Source organism: Ammospiza caudacuta, chromosome 13, assembly GCF_027887145.1.
Source record: "Ammospiza caudacuta isolate bAmmCau1 chromosome 13, bAmmCau1.pri, whole genome shotgun sequence".
Taxonomy (NCBI): domain Eukaryota; kingdom Metazoa; phylum Chordata; class Aves; order Passeriformes; family Passerellidae; genus Ammospiza; species Ammospiza caudacuta.
In genome coordinates, this window is record NC_080605.1 from 14,605,790 (window position 1) to 14,621,792 (window position 16,003).

The 16,003-nt window shown below is 58.0% G+C and overlaps 3 protein-coding genes and 4 non-coding genes across 7 annotated transcripts in view; 6 read left to right on the forward strand and 1 right to left on the reverse strand.

The window, feature by feature from the left end:
* SF3B3 (splicing factor 3b subunit 3) overlaps positions 1-3,745 on the forward strand; it is a 28,917-nt gene extending 25,172 nt beyond the window's left edge. The window contains exons 23-26 of the mRNA XM_058813279.1: positions 327-425; positions 842-985; positions 1,747-1,851; positions 2,857-3,745. Coding sequence (XP_058669262.1) covers positions 327-425; positions 842-985; positions 1,747-1,851; positions 2,857-2,997 — 489 coding nt within the window. The 3' untranslated portion in view covers positions 2,998-3,745. The remainder of the gene's footprint in view (positions 1-326; positions 426-841; positions 986-1,746; positions 1,852-2,856) is intronic.
* A 2,678-nt stretch (positions 3,746-6,423) lies between these two features.
* IL34 (interleukin 34) lies at positions 6,424-12,143 on the forward strand. The gene is made up of 7 exons (XM_058813688.1): positions 6,424-6,490; positions 7,296-7,636; positions 7,730-7,833; positions 8,130-8,207; positions 8,295-8,468; positions 11,231-11,369; positions 11,469-12,143. The coding sequence occupies exons 2-7, from the start codon at positions 7,594-7,596 to the stop codon at positions 11,486-11,488; spliced, it is 558 nt and encodes a 185-aa protein (XP_058669671.1). The 5' UTR covers positions 6,424-6,490; positions 7,296-7,593; the 3' UTR covers positions 11,489-12,143.
* On the forward strand, positions 8,671-8,741 carry TRNAG-GCC (transfer RNA glycine (anticodon GCC)). Its single transcript has one exon. It is a non-coding gene; the product is annotated as a tRNA-Gly (tRNA).
* Positions 9,316-9,386, forward strand: TRNAG-GCC (transfer RNA glycine (anticodon GCC)). The gene has a single exon. It is a non-coding gene; the product is annotated as a tRNA-Gly (tRNA).
* TRNAG-GCC (transfer RNA glycine (anticodon GCC)) lies at positions 10,346-10,416 on the forward strand. The gene has a single exon. It is a non-coding gene; the product is annotated as a tRNA-Gly (tRNA).
* Positions 11,091-11,161, forward strand: TRNAG-GCC (transfer RNA glycine (anticodon GCC)). Its single transcript has one exon. It is a non-coding gene; the product is annotated as a tRNA-Gly (tRNA).
* A 1,147-nt stretch (positions 12,144-13,290) lies between the features above and the next one.
* On the reverse strand, positions 13,291-15,879 carry LOC131563619 (C-signal-like). The gene is made up of 6 exons (XM_058813729.1): positions 15,716-15,879; positions 15,037-15,088; positions 14,618-14,805; positions 14,375-14,533; positions 14,151-14,261; positions 13,291-13,404 (listed from the first exon to the last, which is right to left on the reverse strand). The coding sequence occupies exons 1-6, from the start codon at positions 15,851-15,853 to the stop codon at positions 13,291-13,293; spliced, it is 762 nt and encodes a 253-aa protein (XP_058669712.1). The 5' UTR covers positions 15,854-15,879.
* Between the last annotated feature and the right edge of the window lie 124 nt (positions 15,880-16,003).

Consider the following 16,003-nt stretch of genomic DNA (forward strand, 5'->3'; position numbering starts at 1 on the left):
ATCCATCAAACTGTTTCCTTAGTGGAAACCACCTTCAGATCAGTTTGACCTTACCTCCCAGGGTGATCTGCAAGTGCCAGGCCAGGCAGAGGCTGGGTGTGAGGCCTTGCCCATGTTTCTGCGTGATGGGTTATTGGTCTTGTTATCACAGTTGTTATATAACTGTAAAGGCTGCTTTGGAGAGGCACCTGGATGATTCTGCTCTAAGTATAAAGTGGTTCTTGCAGAGTCCACAAAGGCAGCCTTTCAGGCAGCACAAGGGCTCTCCAGAGTTAATGTGCTGCTTTTCTGCAGCTTGCTGATTTTTCCTTCCTCTTTCAACACAGGTGAGATTGCCTCCCAACACCAATGATGAGGTAGATGAGGATCCCACAGGCAACAAAGCTCTCTGGGACAGGGGCCTGCTTAATGGAGCATCGCAGAAGGTAATACTTTGTGGGAAGCACATGGTTATTGTAGGAAAAGAAAGCACTGCCTTTCTGTGAAGGCCTTTGCAGTATTGTCCAGGAGATGTATTGGCAGTTCTGCTTCTACGCAATCTGCTGTGCTGTGGGCGATCTGTTTTCACTGTTGCTGCAAGCCAAATTTCTGAAATCCCAGCTGAAGCCTATTTGGTGTGTTTGAGGGAAGCAGCTCATTTTCTTTTGCTGCTTTCTCTCATTACTTGCATCCGTTTGTCCAGCTGAGTTTTGCCATCTGGTCACAGGTGGAAGGCACTTCCTCTCTAGAAAGGCATTTCAGAACTAGCAGTTGGCTGAATTTATTCTGCTTTCCTCTCTCAAGCCCTTTGATGCTTTTATATAAGCTAAAGAAAAAACATGCTTCTGTGCTTGCCTTTCAGGCTGAAGTGATTATGAATTACCACGTGGGAGAAACGGTGCTTTCCTTGCAGAAGACCACACTGATTCCAGGAGGCTCTGAATCTCTTGTTTATACAACCTTATCAGGGGGAATAGGAATCTTGGTCCCTTTTACTTCCCATGAGGTAAGCAAGCCCAAGCATCAGGCTGCAGTCTTGCTGCTTTTTGTGCACCCATTTACAGCCAGTATGGGTGGATTAAATGTGCTGCATTCCCTGGAGGGCTCCACAGTGGCTGAAAACCTGAGCTACAGAGTGCCTGTGGCTCCATTGCAGAAGGGAAGAGAAGGAGTTTGTTGAGTTCTGCATTGGTTCTGTAAAGAGTTGAGAGCATTCCTTGTTGCACTGTTCTGTATCTGTTTGTGCTTTCAAGGGGCTTTGAGTGATTCAGTGTCTGAGGAGGGAGGAGTCCTTTGGCATGCTTTGTGTAGCCTCTAAACTGTTGATCAGGCAGTGCTGTTTCATGTCCTGAGGATAGTACTCTGTTCTCTCTTTGCTGTGACCTCTTGGAGCTGTGGATGCCAAGACATTCCCTGTTGGAGCTGCAGCTCCATGCTGCACAGCTGCTCTATGCCACATTTCCTGGGAGGCTGATCCTGACCAGGGTGGCTGCTTAACTCTGCTCTGGGTGCTTTCCAGCTGGAAGGGGTGAGGGGGTATTTGGCTGCCATGTGCAGGGCTGCTCTGGCAGAGCCTGTTACTCACAGAACCACAGGATGGTTTGGACTGGAAGGGATGTTTAAAGATCATCTCATCCAACCCCAAATGGCCGTGTAATGACAGTGGTTCAGGGGGTGCAGTAGCACCTTCTGATGGGTGTTGTCTTGCATTGCTAGCAGCACTGATGTGTACCAAACTGTTCTCTTATCAATCCTTTATCTCCCCAGGATCACGACTTCTTCCAGCACGTGGAAATGCACTTACGGTCTGAGCACCCTCCTCTCTGTGGACGGGACCACCTCAGCTTCCGCTCCTACTACTTCCCAGTGAAGGTGAGCCCTGAGCACGTGGGGTCACCTGGCCATGGGGTGCAGAGAGGTGCTTTGGAGCACAGAGCTGCCTTGAGGCTGGCAGAAGCAAGGCAAGGTTATTGTCTTCTACAAGGCAAGCTTGCTGTTCAGTAGGGAGAGCTGAGGCACTGCAGTAATGGCTTGTGTGGTGCCTATAGTAGCTGGCTCCTGAGCAGTAGTCTGGTAGGAGAACAGTACTTAGCACTTAATACATGTCTGTTTTGGCTTCTTAACTCTTGTAATGAGCCTCCCGAGGGTTGATCCTAAGACCCAAGCCTAGAGGTGCTGTAGCTGCACTTCTCTACTTGCCACAGCATCTCCATTTTCCACCAGGAGAAGCAGCATTACATAGCTGTTGGTGTGGCTGGATCAAACTGAGTGCTGCCCTGGATTATGTTTTTTCCACCACCACTGGAAATTAAAATCCAAGTTCAGAAAGAGCTGTTCCTTCCTATTTCTGCTTTTGAGGAACTGTTAGAAGCTGTGAACTGCTAAATGCTGTGATCAGACGGATCCCAGTGGTAGCTACTACCAGAGTAACAAGTCTGGAGTCAGTCAGAATACTGTCCCAGCAGATGAAGCTCTCTAGGAGTGGAGTGTGGTGGTGGTCTCTGATCTTGAGGCTGGTTTGCCACATACACAGCCTCAAAGATTGCTCCCATTTGATTGAAGCTGCCTTTGTCATCACTCACAGCCTCCCCCAGCCTTCCCAGTGCAGGGCTCAGACACAGGCGGATCTCTCTTCCTTTCCCTTCTCTGATTCTTCAGCAGCACCCAGGCCTTTGGGGTTTCTGTTTCGTTAATCAAGCTGGCCAGTAATTAATGTGACGCTATTCAGCAGATGAGGTCACCAAGCATGGTCTTGTTTCCAGGACAGGATTAAGAAACTCCTGGGAACAAACTGTTTGTGGCCATTTTTCCCTGTTTAGGCAGGGTTCAGTGCCTCTGTGTGGTTTCGATTCAGTTCTCTCCTCCTTGCCCCTCCAGAACGTGATTGATGGGGACCTGTGTGAACAGTTCAACTCCATGGAGCCCAACAAACAGAAGAATGTGGCCGAGGAGCTGGACCGGACCCCACCCGAGGTGTCCAAGAAGCTGGAGGACATCCGCACGCGCTATGCGTTCTGAGAGGCGGCTGCCAGGGGCAGAAATGCTCCTGGCTCCTCTGGGTGCTCCTCCAAGCACCATCCAGAGGAGGAATGTGTGCTTTTTTTCCCCTCTTTTCAAATATTGGTTTGGTCCTCTTGGTTTGTGTTTCAAAGGAACGTGACTCCAGTAAATACAGTATCAGCCATTAGGTTTCCCAACACATCCCGCTGCCTGTGTGAAGGCTCCTGACATTCTGGCTTCTGGCCAGAGCAATTCTCTCTTGGGAAGTGCCCAAGCAGGGCCTCCAGCTGACCCTCAGCTCCATCTCCTTGTCCTCCCTTTTGGATGGAGGAGTCCCACAGGGTCTTGCTGAAAGTTCTGTAGGGCAGATACAGCTGATTGGGTCAAGTGGGGTTTGTGATTTCCCAGCATTTTAGGAAAGGAAAGGAGAGAGCTGTGGCATGGTTCAGGATTACTAGGCTCCTCTTTTAGTAGCTGGTGGTGAGCTGCTCTGGGCTTACACTAGTCCAGGGAGCAGCCAATGGGAAGCTGGCAGTGGAGGGTGTAACTGTCACACTTGTCTTGAACGTTTTCTTCTGAATTGCAAGGGGGTTTTTTGGACTCGCCATTTCTGACTGTTTTCCCTGTAAATAGAGTTTTGTACAATGTTGACTCTCTTGGGGGTGGGGAAGAGCGAGGCCTGAGTCTGGGACTTGATTTGTTTCATAATAACTTTGGCAAGAGAGTGTCTCCAAGCTGTGACTGTGAGCAGCACATGAAGAATAAAAGCCTGTTTTTTCACTACCCTGGCGCTGGGGCTCTTCTCCTTCGTGGCAGCTGCTGCTGACCTGGCTGGAGCAGGAGGGGAGGAGGAGGAATACAGAGAAGTGCACACCCTGAGCCCCTGTGCTCCTGCAGGCCCCTCACTGCCCCCCTGCCCTGCCTGGAGCTGGTGCCCTGCTGCTTGGGCTGCCCTGGGACACCCACAAAGCAGGCTGTGGAGAGAGGGAAGAGTCATTTTTGCAGCCGTTCCAGAGCATGGCTGCACATTGTTGCCCAGCAGCTGCAGCTCTGGGAGGAGCAGCTGGCTGCCAGGAGAGCTGGGGAAAGGTGGTTGTCCCACAGGCTTGGTAACTGGCTGCAGAGGCTCCCAGCTGGAGTGTACCCACACAGCAAGTGCTTCCTGCTTCTGCTGGGTTATTCCCTGCTTACCTCCTGCTGGTGGGGACAGTCTGATAGCCTGTGACATCCCGGTAAGGATGCTGCTGCTCTCCACTTGGGGCTTGGAGAGACAGGTGATCCTTGATACCTGTGTTCCCTTTGAACAGCTTTCACATTCTCTGGTGCATGAACTGTGTGGGGTGAGGGCAAACACACCCTCCTGCCCTGTCCTTTGCACCCTCCTCTCCCCTCCTGCCTTGTTTCAACCTCGCAGGCCTGCGTTGGCAGGGGCTTACAACGCTGCACCCTTTGGCTCTGACAGCCCCACCCATGCTGGCAGAGCAAAGGGCTTTGTGCTCCCTTCCTGGCCTCAGTCGGGGGCGGCTGCATCAAGGAAGGGGCAAAGGGGAGCTGAGCTTTGTGGGGCCCAGCTTCTGGCTTGCCATAAAGTGCTCACCCTGTGCTCCCTGTCCTCCCTGAGGGAGTGATGCTTTGCATCAGAGGGCACTTCCAGCAGAGCTCCAGTGGCCCTTGGTATTTGTCATGCTGGTGTCCTGAAAGTGAAAGTTGGGGGGAGGGGGGGCGTGTCTTGAGATGTTCCCAAACTGGTTCCAAGCACAAGGCTTTACTTGCTCCGCTGTGCCTGGTGAATAACCTGCTTCCAGTAAAAGGCAAAGCCTGGAGGGATCCACTCCCAGCCATAGGGAGCCTGAGGGCTTGTGGGGAGCTGCCTGAGCCCCCAGCTCCCTTTCACTGGGACAAGGAAGGTTTCAGAGCGAGCTCCCCCCTGCAGCTGCCGTGTGGGCGCAGAGCTCCCGGGGCTGTGCACGGGAAGCTGTTTGCCTTGGGCTCATCCCAGCACTGATTTCCAGCGCTGATTTCCAGCCCCGGAGCAGCCAGGGAGAGTACACCGCCCCCAGCACGGTGCTGCGCAGTTCCGCGCTCTCCCTTCTCTTCGTCGCCCCATCCCGGCTGCCAGGCTGATGAATACGTGGGCAGGGAATGCTGTTAAATGGCTTCCTCCAGCGACTGCAGCAGCCGCGGGCAAAATCCCTGCGGACACCTGAGTGAGGAACTCAGCGGCTCCTTCCCTGCTCAGAGCTGAGCATCTCGGCCCCGACGAGTGCTGGGAGGGAGGCAAGGGCCGTGCCTGAGACTGGCCAGGAGCAGGGGAAGCTTGGCAGGAGCGTGGCAGTGGCCCTGACTGCATGCCAGGGGAATCCCAGCGCGCTCTCACAGGCAGAAGTGCATTCCTTCCCACGCGTTTCCCTGGGAGCACTGACCCACTCTTTGATAGCCGATTTTCTTGCTGACCCTTTGGATGCTCAGCAGCCCTGAGCACAGACACAGTGGCTCTTCCAAGGGGTTCTTCAGGATGATGTGGGGGAGGACAATGTCCCATGTTCCCTTGGCCCCTGCTCCTGGCAGGAGCTCAGCCCTGAAGCATCCTGAGAGGATGATGTGGGCTTGGGTCAGAGGGAGCAGAGTCCTGCTGGCCTGCAGCCAGCTTAGAATACCTCAGCTCTTCTGAGATTCGTGCTGCAGTGCAGCCCTTCCCCGGGCACATCCTGGGAAGGCACTGGGCTGACTCCCACTTCGATTGCCCCAAAACGTGCCCATGGGTGCTCAGCCCAGAAATTGCCCTGGGCCACCCTGCCAGGAGAGCCCAGCACCCTAGAGGTGCCAGTGCTGGCAGAGCAGAGCACCCAGGGGTGCCTAGGACTGTGCAGAGTAGTCAGCTGGGCACGCCAGGGGTTATGTGGGCACCTGACTGGGTTGAGTGGACGCCCTGCAGGGACGGCTCAGCGCCCTGAGGAGTGGAGGAGGCATTCACCATAGTTAGACCAGCACGCAGGGTGTGGTGCAGCAAAGTACCCCGAGGAGCAGGGAGGGACCCAGCAGGATGAGCCAGACACCCTGGGGATGCTCAGCTGGATGAGATGAGCACTCTGGGGGGTACCTTGGCCAGGTGAACTGAGCATCTGAGCATCCCGGGGACACCTGCCTGGAACAGGGGGAGATACTCTCGAGGGTCAGCCAAGCACACTGGGGACGCCCAGCTGGGGCAGCAAAGCACCCCGGGGAGCAGGGAGATACCCACGAGGGTTACCAAGCACCCTGGGGACATCCCAGCCTGGGCTCCCTGCGTACCCCGGGGACACCCCCCGGCTGGGCCGGCCGAGCACCCGCGGCGCAGCGGGGCCGGACGCTCCCCGGGCCGTGCGGGGCGGTCGCTCGGTCCCCGCTCCCCGCCCGGCCCCGGCCGCCGCCCCGCCCGCTGCCCGCGCCGCCGCCCCCCGCCCGCCTCCCGGGAAGCGCGGGCACGGCCCCGCCGCCGCCGCCGCCCGCGGGTGGACGCGTCCCGCGCCAGGTGGGTCCGCGGAGCCGCGCGCGGGGGGCGCGGGGGGGGCGCCGGGAGCCACGGCCCCACCGGGCACGGGCACGGGGCACACGCACCCCCCGAGCCGGCCGTGCCCGCCTGGGGACGCACGGCAGGGACGCGGCACGGAGGTGCCTCCAGTGGGGATTGTGGGTGGCACTGTGCGCCGGGACACCGCGCGGCGCCTTCGCGTGGGGGCACGGCACGGCACAGGGCCCGGCTGCCTTCCCTCGGGACATGGCATCGCGTGGGGACACAGCGTGGCCCCCCTGGCACCGGGACATGGCGTGGGGACGTAGATGGGGCCGCTTCTGTGCTGGGATGGACAGCACATGGACACCCGCACCCTGCTTCGCAAGGGGACACGCTGTGGGGCATGTGGCACAAGGACATGCTATGGTCTCCTTTCAGAGCGCGGGGGCATGGCAGGGCCCCCTTCGCAGCGGTGTAGGGACACGACATCTCTGTGCGGGGACCCAGCATGCCGTGGCTTGGCCATTTCACCAGCCCCTTCCCCCAGCGTTCCTCGGCTGAGGCCGGACTTAATCACCTCTGGGATAACGGGGCTGGGTTGATCCCCCTCCTTCCCTGGAAATCCCCTGAGGGTGTCATCAGGGAAGCCCTGGTAGCCCTGCCCCATGGGGACGGAGACATACACGGCTCCACGGCCACCCGAGGCTCAGCGGGGCTGTCCCTTCCCCGTGGCCCCCGGGGCTCGGAGCGGATGTCCTGCCTGGGCTCTGCAGTCTGGGCCCCTGCCTGCCCTGGGGCTGCAGCCGGGGCTCTCTTCCCCCAGATTCCCTCTTGCAGTCCGGGGGTGCTCCTGCACCCCTGCAAACACATCCCTGCCAACACCCTGTGACGGCCCCGGACCTGCTGCCTCCCTGCCGTCAGCTGGAGAGGAGAAGCCAGCGGGGACTGCCGGGAAGGGGGACTAACCCCCCATCCATGGCAGGGAACAACTGCCCGGGGCTACCGGAGAGCAGCCAGTGCCCGGAGCCTACACCTGTCCCTTGTCCCCACACCATCCACGCTACTGCCCTGGAGGCTCCCGGTGAGCCCCAGCCATGTAGGCACAGCCTGGGGCTCCACTGATGGCCGCCATCAACATGCAGCAGGGCTACGCTGCCGTCCTATGTGAGTACAGCTGGGGCACAGGGGGGATGGCCTCAGGAGTCCCCTCGGTGGGTGTCCCTGAGGGGGCTGATGCCACTGGCTTTGGCTGCCCAGGTGTCCTGGCTGTGCTGGGCCTGGAGGCCGCGGCGCCGGGCGAATGCGAGCTCACCCGCCTGCTCCAGGACAAGCTGCAGTATGAGATGCGCCTGCAGTACATGGTAACCCCAGCTTTGGGAGGTGGGGGGACATCTGGCATTGCAGGGAGGGCCTCAATTTGCTGCAGGGGGGTCATGGGTGGGCAGCAGCACCCACTGCTCTACAGTGGCTGGGTGCTGGGTGCTGTGTTTTTCACCAGAGACAATTTATGCCAAATTGTGCCCAGGGTTACTTCTGCTGTGGGCTGACCACATCAAAGGGCTTTTGCACTGGCTCCCCAGTGTCATACTAAGGCTGGCAAGGATGTGCCCATTCCTTTGCCCCTTGCCAGCCCCCATGCTCTTCCTTGCCTTTCCAGAAACATTACTTTCCCATCGACTACACAGTCCAGGTCCAGTACGAAGAAGTGCTGAGGCCGTCCAACATCACCCGCCTGGTAAGAGGGTGGCAGGGGAGAGTCCCACAATGGGAGCGCTCCAGGGACCCGCAGGGGCTGCACGGCTCTCACCCTCTTGCCCTCCAGCGCAACGGGACGGTGTCGGAGGCAGCTCTGCGGTACCTCTGGTTCCATGTCAGCTCCCAGGCCGTGCTGCGGATCCGTGAGGTGCTGCCAGAGAAGCACCCATCCTGGAAGTACACCCAGGAGCTCTGCCAGCTCTTTGATGCCCTGGGCAAGGAGTACAGCAAGTACCGGCAGGTGAGGATCCCCCTGGCACCCCACGTCTGGCACTCCTGTGCTGGGAGGACACGCACTGAGCCCCCAGGAGGGGACAACAAGGGCATGGAGGTTTTCCCTGTGTGTGGGTTCTGTGGGGGCTGACAGGGACAGGGTGTAAGGACAGAAATTGGGGCTGGGGTGCAGGGCTGTGTGACAGTGCCCCAGCTCTGTTGCACATCTGGCATTGGTGGTTCAGTGGTAGAATTCTCGCCTGCCACGCGGGAGGCCCGGGTTCGATTCCCGGCCAATGCAACAGCTGTATTTTTTTCTTGCCTGCAACCCGTTCACCCTTGGGGGACCTGCTGACCTGGGCAGGGGCGAACGGGGCTGTCGCACACACCGACCACCGTCACGGGGTGGCACCTCCAAGGCCGGCGGTTGCGGGGGATCAGGCAGAGGGTGCCCATGACTTCATCCCTATTTTCCCGGTGATGGTTCTGCCTCTCTGCCTAAGCTTCTGCTGCCTCGATGGAGCTGCTGCACCCTGAGACAGTTGTGTTTGTGTGCTGGATGTGGGTGGCCTGTCATGGCCGGGTCACCAATGAGAAGCCAAAGTGTGTCTGGGTTGTCCTGTGGGACGGGGCAGGTTGTGCAGCCCCTCTGTGGAGAGAGGAAGTTTTGCAATGTTGTGTCATGAGAGGGTTAACAGTGAGGGCTGCTGAGGCCTCCTTGCTGTAGGTGATGTGAGGCAGCGGGAAGAGGAGTTGCCGTGGGTTGGAGGTGGGTTATGAGAGCTGTGTTGGGGTGGTGAATGAGGGTGTTCAGGGTGACAAGGCCTGCCCTGGTTTGGGAGTGTGGGGGAGGGCTGGAAGGATGCTCACATCTGGCATTGGTGGTTCAGTGGTAGAATTCTCGCCTGCCACGCGGGAGGCCCGGGTTCGATTCCCGGCCAATGCAACAGCTGCGTTCTTTTGCACCCTACTGTCGTTTGGCGGCTGCCAGGGTGCCCATGGGATACTGCAGAGGCGCTCCCGTGGGTGCTCCCTTGGGCATCTCTAGAGGTTGCTCCCTCTACATCTCCCCTCGGGGTCGACTCTGCAGTGTGTGTGGGTGCTCGGGCCCCAGGTGGCGGCAGCAGCTCTGCCTGCAGTGAGGGTCCTTGGCTCGGTGGCACCAGGAGCAGTAAGAGGAGATGATTTGGTGAATGACCAGCTCGGCTGGGTGGCAGGGAGGCTCAATGACAGCAAGGGGTGCTATGTCGGTGGCAGTGAAGGTCCCTGGCTTAGGAGCAGTGGGAGGGACTGGTTCATGTCACGGGTGCCCAGGCCATGGAGGTAGATGGCAGCTGTGGGCAGCTCCACATCTGGCATAGGTGGTTCGGTGGGACAATTACTGTGCTCCCCCTCAAAAGCCAGGGTTTGGTTCCTCGTCAGTGCAGCTCAGTGTCCTGACTTTAACTCTGCAGCCCCCAGCCCCTCCACCTGACTTGGGCTCCATGCAGCCGTGGGTTGCCTGTGGCTGGGAGGTGCTGCTACACCCTAAGGCAGACGTGTTTGGGTGCTGGATGTGGGTGGCCTGTCACAGCTGGGTCGCCAATGAGAAGCCAAAGTGTGTCTGGGTTGTCCTGTGGGACGGGGCAGGCTGTGCAGCCCCTCTGTGGAGAGAGGGAGCTTTGCTGGGTTGTCATCAGAGGGTTAAGAGTGAGGGCTGCTGACAATCCCTCCTTACTGGTGGGGCAGCAGAGGAGGCGCTTCCCTGGGCTGGAGCCGCGGTGTCAGAGCTGAGTGTTGGGGTGCCCCTTGTGTCTGTGTGTGTGGTGTGCTCATAGCCAGCAGTGCCCGCCCTCACTGCATTCACTGTGCTGGATTTGGGGTGGCGGGGCCGTGTGGGGAGCGTTCAAGGACCTTGCACATCTGGCATTGGTGGTTCAGTGGTAGAATTCTCGCCTGCCACGCGGGAGGCCCGGGTTCGATTCCCGGCCAATGCAACAGCTGTACTTTTGGCACCCAGTGTTTCTGGGGGGACCATGGGGATTCCGCTGGGTGCCTGGAGGGATTATGCACCTCTCTGGCATATCTTTCTGTGAGGATGTGAGGAGTGACACTGTCGGTGGAACAAAGCCAGGGCACTTTGGTGATGCCCAGGGCACTTGGTGGCACAGAGGGGTCCATGGTTCCCTGACAATGAAGGTTTCTGCTTTGGAGGCAGTGACAAGAGTCTTTCTTTAGCTCAGTGGCAGTGAGCCCCAGGCCTGCACAGGTCTGGGGGGTGCTGCCACACACAAGAGGGGGCTATGTCTGGGCACTGGATGTGGGTGGCCTGTCATGGCTGGGTCACCAATGTGAAGCCAAAATGTGTCTGGGTTGTGTGGCACAGGCAGGTTGTGCAGCCCCTCCGTGGAGAGAGGAAGTTTTGCAGTGTTGTGTCATGAGAGGGTTAGCTCTGAGGGTGCTGAGCAGGTGTAGGTGTTGCTGAGGCCTCCTTGCTGCAGGTGATGGGGGCAGCGGGAAGAGGAGTTGCCGTGGGTTGGAGGCGGGTTATGAGAGCTGTGTTGGGGTGATGAGTGAGGGTGTTGAGGGTGCCCGGGCCTGTCCCTGGTGCTCCCATCCTGCCCGCCGCGTTTGGGAGTGTGGGGGAGGGCTGGGAGGGTGATCACATCTGGCATTGGTGGTTCAGTGGTAGAATTCTCGCCTGCCACGCGGGAGGCCCGGGTTCGATTCCCGGCCAATGCAACAGGTGTATTTTGCACCCTGCTGTCCTTTGGGGCACCTTGGTGACATCCTGGTGGTCTGTCACTGCAGATAGACGTGGAAACTGTGGTGGCCGATCTGGTGAAGCTGATCCACAGCGCGGGCGCTGAGAGCCGGAGCAAGGCTGTGCGCCCCAAGGCACTGCTGGACAACTGCCTCAAGGTCATGAGGATGCTCTACGGGGTGCCCTGTGAGTTGGGGGTCAGGGTGGGGGCCCCGACCTTGGGGAACGCAGGTGCCGCACAGGGGCGCCCTGTCCCACACCATGGAACCTGTTCCCTCTGCTCAGGTCGGTGGGAATCCACCTAACACTGTGGAACACCCCTCACTCCAACCCTCACTGGACACCTCCTTGCCCTGGAGCCCTGGATGCTGCCTCTGCTCTGCTCCTCCCAGAGCCCCATGGTGGGTTCCCAAGGAAGGCCCAAAGGTGGGACAAATGCCACTCCTTCCCGGACAAAACACAACCCTTTCCAGAGCTGTGGGACTCTTTATGGCTGTGAGATCTCGTCCATCCGAAATGTCTGCCATCCTCTGCATGGGTGTGGGCTCAGACACAGCCCTCTGTGGCAGGCAGCTGTTGGGGGGACACACAGCCCTCCCTGCCCACAGGGCAGGTGAGGGCACCACCCTGTTTCTCTCCACTTGTATTTTTTCCTCAGCTTTGATTAAACACCCGTTAATTCTGTAGCATTGCAGCTCAGCTTCTGACTGGGTCCTGGGAGCCTCCAGCCTTACCCGAAATAAAGGACCAGCAAAGAGAACCCCACTGCCTTCACTGCCTCCTCTTTTGGGGTGTCAGCCACCTCCCTCACTCTGACAAAGGGACCCTGCCAAGCTGCCTCTGTCAGCCCCGGCTGCTTCCCCAGCAAGGAAACATCTGGATTTGTTTGTTGTGCTTGGTGGCGTGGTGCAGGCGGCACACTGGAGGCACTGGGGCTGCCTCCCCCCTTCACAGCTTAGTTAATTACCTTCATCAGCTATTAGAGACCTTAATTGGTGTATTCATGGCTTCGGCTCATGAGTCAATGGGCACTGCAGCATGAGTGGAGGAGCGTCTTCCTCCTCCTCCTCCTCCTCCTCCTCCTCCTCCTCCTCCTCCTCCTCCTCCCTTCATGCCTAGTGATGATTCCTGTTTACATAAAGCCCACACAGAGCTCATATAAAACCACCAGTAGATCCACTGCTTGATAAGAGCTTTAACTAGAGGGACCTGTCTCCCATCCGTGCTGGCTTTAACTGAGTCCCTGTGTGGTCCAGGGACCCCCTTGGAGATGAGCCCCAACCTCCCACCCCCTCATGTCAAATGTGGGAATGATCCTTCATCCTCCTCCACTGTGGGGAACCTGAAGCTGTCCCTGCAGAGTGACCCTGCCCAGCCTCCCAGAGCATCCCCACAGCAATGGGCTCTGTGTCCAGCCCATTTGAGATATTGTGCATTTTCTTCTGATCCCTCTTCTGGGAGATGGCTTCAAGAATGACAGCTGAGAGCCTCTACAGGAAAGCACTCACAGCATCAAAAATGGGAGCCTGTTTACAGCATCTCCTGGTGTACCATGAGGGATGGATTCAGGGAAGGTCAGCCCAGGACGCCCTGCCCAGGTCTCAAAACACATCTTTAGGCATGTGCTGAGACTTGGGAGATCTCCTGCTGTGAAACCCCCCAGCTGCTGGAACAGGAAGAACCTTTGCTGGCCTTGAACCAGCAGGAAGAATACCTGGCAGCATCTTTGGGGTGGGCATGGAAAGCCCAGCTGGTTTTGGGGTGGGCAGGCTCAGCAGGACAAGGGCTGAGTTTGGGGGCTCTCTGGATGCCCCCATAAGCAGTATGGCTTGTGGCCTAGAGTGAGGATAGCCAGGGGGGGCTTCTCCTGGCCCCAGGGGATGCCTTGGATTCAGGATCACACTTGGAGCATCCTTCCTTATGCTGCCCTGGCACAAATTAGCATCCCAGGCCAGGGGAGCAGTGAATCCAACTCCCATCCCCCAGTTGTGCATCCCTGTTTCATTCCCCTGCCCATCCTGCCCCCCACCCCGACTCAGAGTGAGCCTGGAAATGGCAATTAATTCACTTTAATTAATTATTTAAGCTGAGTGTGCAGATGCTGCTCTCACCAGGGCAGCCTCTGCCCTCTCCAGTCCCAGAAGGTGCCATTGTTGGTGGCTGAGAGCTGGGCCAGCAGCTGCAGGACGCCCCGCACACTCTCCTCCAGCGTCACCGGGCCCTGGCACACCCAAGGGAAAAAGTTAGCCAAAATTCTCCATCCCAACACCCCCAATCCCACCCCTGGCATTGTGGAATGCCAGCTCTGGCTGGGTTGGTTTGGGAGCAGTTGGATGCTCCAGCAGTCAAGGGATGAGGCTTTGCACAAATTTATTGTCCCTCATTTGAGTGCTGTAAGGATGGAGGTTCATTTCTTCATCCCTGATTAAAAAGTGACTCATTTGTCAGCCAGGGCAGGGTAAGGGACAGCAGGACCAGGGTGCCCTCTGCTGACACACCATCAGGATGGGAAAGGAAATAAAAAATAGGGAACAAATTGGATGGTTGGGGAGTGCGTGGAATTATCCTTTTGCTGTGATGGCACAGCCACTGTGGGACCAAGGCACTGCACAGTTGTGGGTGCCCAGAGAAGGGATGTTCATGGTCAAGGATGCTTCAGGAAGGGATGTTCATGGGAAAGGGATGTCCATGGGAATTAATACCCTATGAAGAAGGGATGTGCCCATGGGAAGGGATGTCTGTGGGAAGGAATGTTTCTGGGAAGGGATTTCTTTGTGAAAGGATGACCCTGAGAAGGGATGTTCATGGGAAGGGGTGGCCTTGGGAAGGGATGGCCTTGGGAAGGGGTGGCCTTGGGAAGGGATGGCTTTGGGAAGGGATGCTCCTGGAAAAGGATGCCCCCAGGAATGCCCAGGGTACCCTTGGGACCTTGCTGAGCTGGGACTCCATGCACCTCCCATCACTCACCATCCCCTGTTCCAAGGGAGGGGTCACATGTCCAGGATCCACAGACACGCAGAGGATCCCGCTGCTCCCGTACTCCAGGGCCAGGCACTTGGTGAGCATGTTCAGAGCAGCCTGGGAGCACAAATCCCCCTCCTCACCATCATGGTCTGGCAATGCCAGGGCCAGTGCAGGGGGAATCCCCGAGGACATGACCCCAAATTCCTGCCCATGCCTAGGGGCAGTACCTTGCTGCAGCGGTAGCAGATGTCCTGCCTCTCCTGCCAGGCCTCTGCAACCTCGATGGAGCCCAGGATGCTGGAGATGTTGATGATGGCAGCTCTGCTGCAGCTCATCTCCCGCTGCCCTTCGGCCTCAGCCGCCTCCTTCAGCAGGGGCAGGAAGGCCTGCAGGGGATGGGACCTCAGCATCCCCATCCTCCTCCTCCCTGTTCCCTGTGTCTGGGGCAGGGGTTGCTGTGTCCCCCTCACCTGGCAGGTCTGCAGGGGCCCGATGGTGTTGGTGGTGTAGACCAGGCTCATGTTCTCAGCCGTCTCAGTGGCCACGGTGCTGCGGCGCGTGGTGCCGCTGCTGTTGATCAGGAGGTTGAGGCCAGCACTGCCCACCTCTGCCTGCACCTTCCTCACTGCTGCCTTGATGCTGTTGGGGTCTGTCACATCTGCAAGGGGACAGCAGGGCCAGGGACAGGCTGGTGGCCATGATCCTGGTGAGATGCTGCGGGACGTGGCAGGAGGCAACTCCCAAACTGAGCATCCTCCTGGTCCCATCAGTGACCTGGTTCAGCCAAGCCAAACCGAGGGACCCACCTGCTTGGTGGCATTTCCTGGAGCCACCCACGGTTGCAATTAAATCCTGAGAAGCTTCATCCCTTTCCCGCCCCAGCACTTACCCAGAGGCAAGATCCTGACGTTGGGAAAGCCCAAAGCCACCTCGTTAACAGCCTAGGTGGAGGAAACGGGGGAGGGGTATCAATGGGGAAGCCCATGGAAGGGGAGGGGGGCTGCACCGTGCCGGGAAGAGGGTGGCCCCTCATGTCACAGCCGACAGGTCACAACAAGATCCGGGGGCTGCGATTTGGGGCGGTCGCTGCTCCTCCTCCGTGCCCGGCTGAGCGCGGCAGCTTCAAAGCTCCCGCAGGGATGCCCCGGGGACGGGGCTGCCAGCAACCCCCTGCACTCCTCATCATGCACATACCTGCGCCAAGAGACTCAAAATAAATACATAATGTTTAAAACATATATGTGTATTTTTGGTTTATATATATATATATATATATATGTATATGTATATGTATATATATGTATATATATGTGTGTATATATATATATATGTATCTATGTATATATATATATATACACATACACACACACACACACACACATATATATATATATATACATATACATATATATACACACATATATATACACATACATGTATTTTTCCATACCATTCACGGTTCAGGATGCTGATACTCAGCATCCCAATTTCAGGTGGGATCCCCAGGTATCCATTTCCCTCCCGTCCCCCCTTCCTTCCTGTTCCCCCCGTGCCGGTGCCCTCCCTACCTTGCTCTGGGGGTCCAGGCAAGCAGCGAAGATGTGCCGGGGTGGGCTGGGCAGCTCCAGCAATCCCTTGAGCAGCCCCAGGCCCAGCCCCCCGTCGCAGGCGGTCAGCAGGACGCTGCCCACGCTGAGCCCCTCCATCCCCGCCGCTCTGCACGGCCGGCTGCGCTGCCCCAGCGCGGTTTGGCAATCGGCCTCGATAATCCGGGAGGTGGCACCGCTGCGGGTGCTCCTGGGATGGGTGGAGCTGGGGGGCACCGCCTGCACCCCCTCTTCTGGATGTTCTTCTGC

What these genes read in the sequence shown, in the direction of transcription:
- IL34 (XM_058813688.1), top strand. Translation starts at nt 7,594, where the DNA reads ATGGCCGCCATCAACATGCAGCAGGGCTACGCTGCCGTCCTAT. An exon ending in GGGCTACGCTGCCGTCCTAT is followed by an intron (nt 7,637 to 7,729) that starts GTGAGTACAGCT and finishes TTGGCTGCCCAG; the next exon opens with GTGTCCTGGCTGTGCTGGGC. An exon ending in CGTCCAACATCACCCGCCTG is followed by an intron (nt 8,208 to 8,294) that starts GTAAGAGGGTGG and finishes CTTGCCCTCCAG; the next exon opens with CGCAACGGGACGGTGTCGGA.
- LOC131563619 (XM_058813729.1), bottom strand. Translation starts at nt 15,853, where the DNA reads ATGGAGGGGCTCAGCGTGGGCAGCGTCCTGCTGACCGCCTGCGACGGG. An exon ending in GCCTGGACCCCCAGAGCAAG is followed by an intron (nt 15,089 to 15,715) that starts GTAGGGAGGGCA and finishes TCCTCCACCTAG; the next exon opens with GCTGTTAACGAGGTGGCTTT. An exon ending in TCTGCTACCGCTGCAGCAAG is followed by an intron (nt 14,262 to 14,374) that starts GTACTGCCCCTA and finishes TTGTGCTCCCAG; the next exon opens with GCTGCTCTGAACATGCTCAC.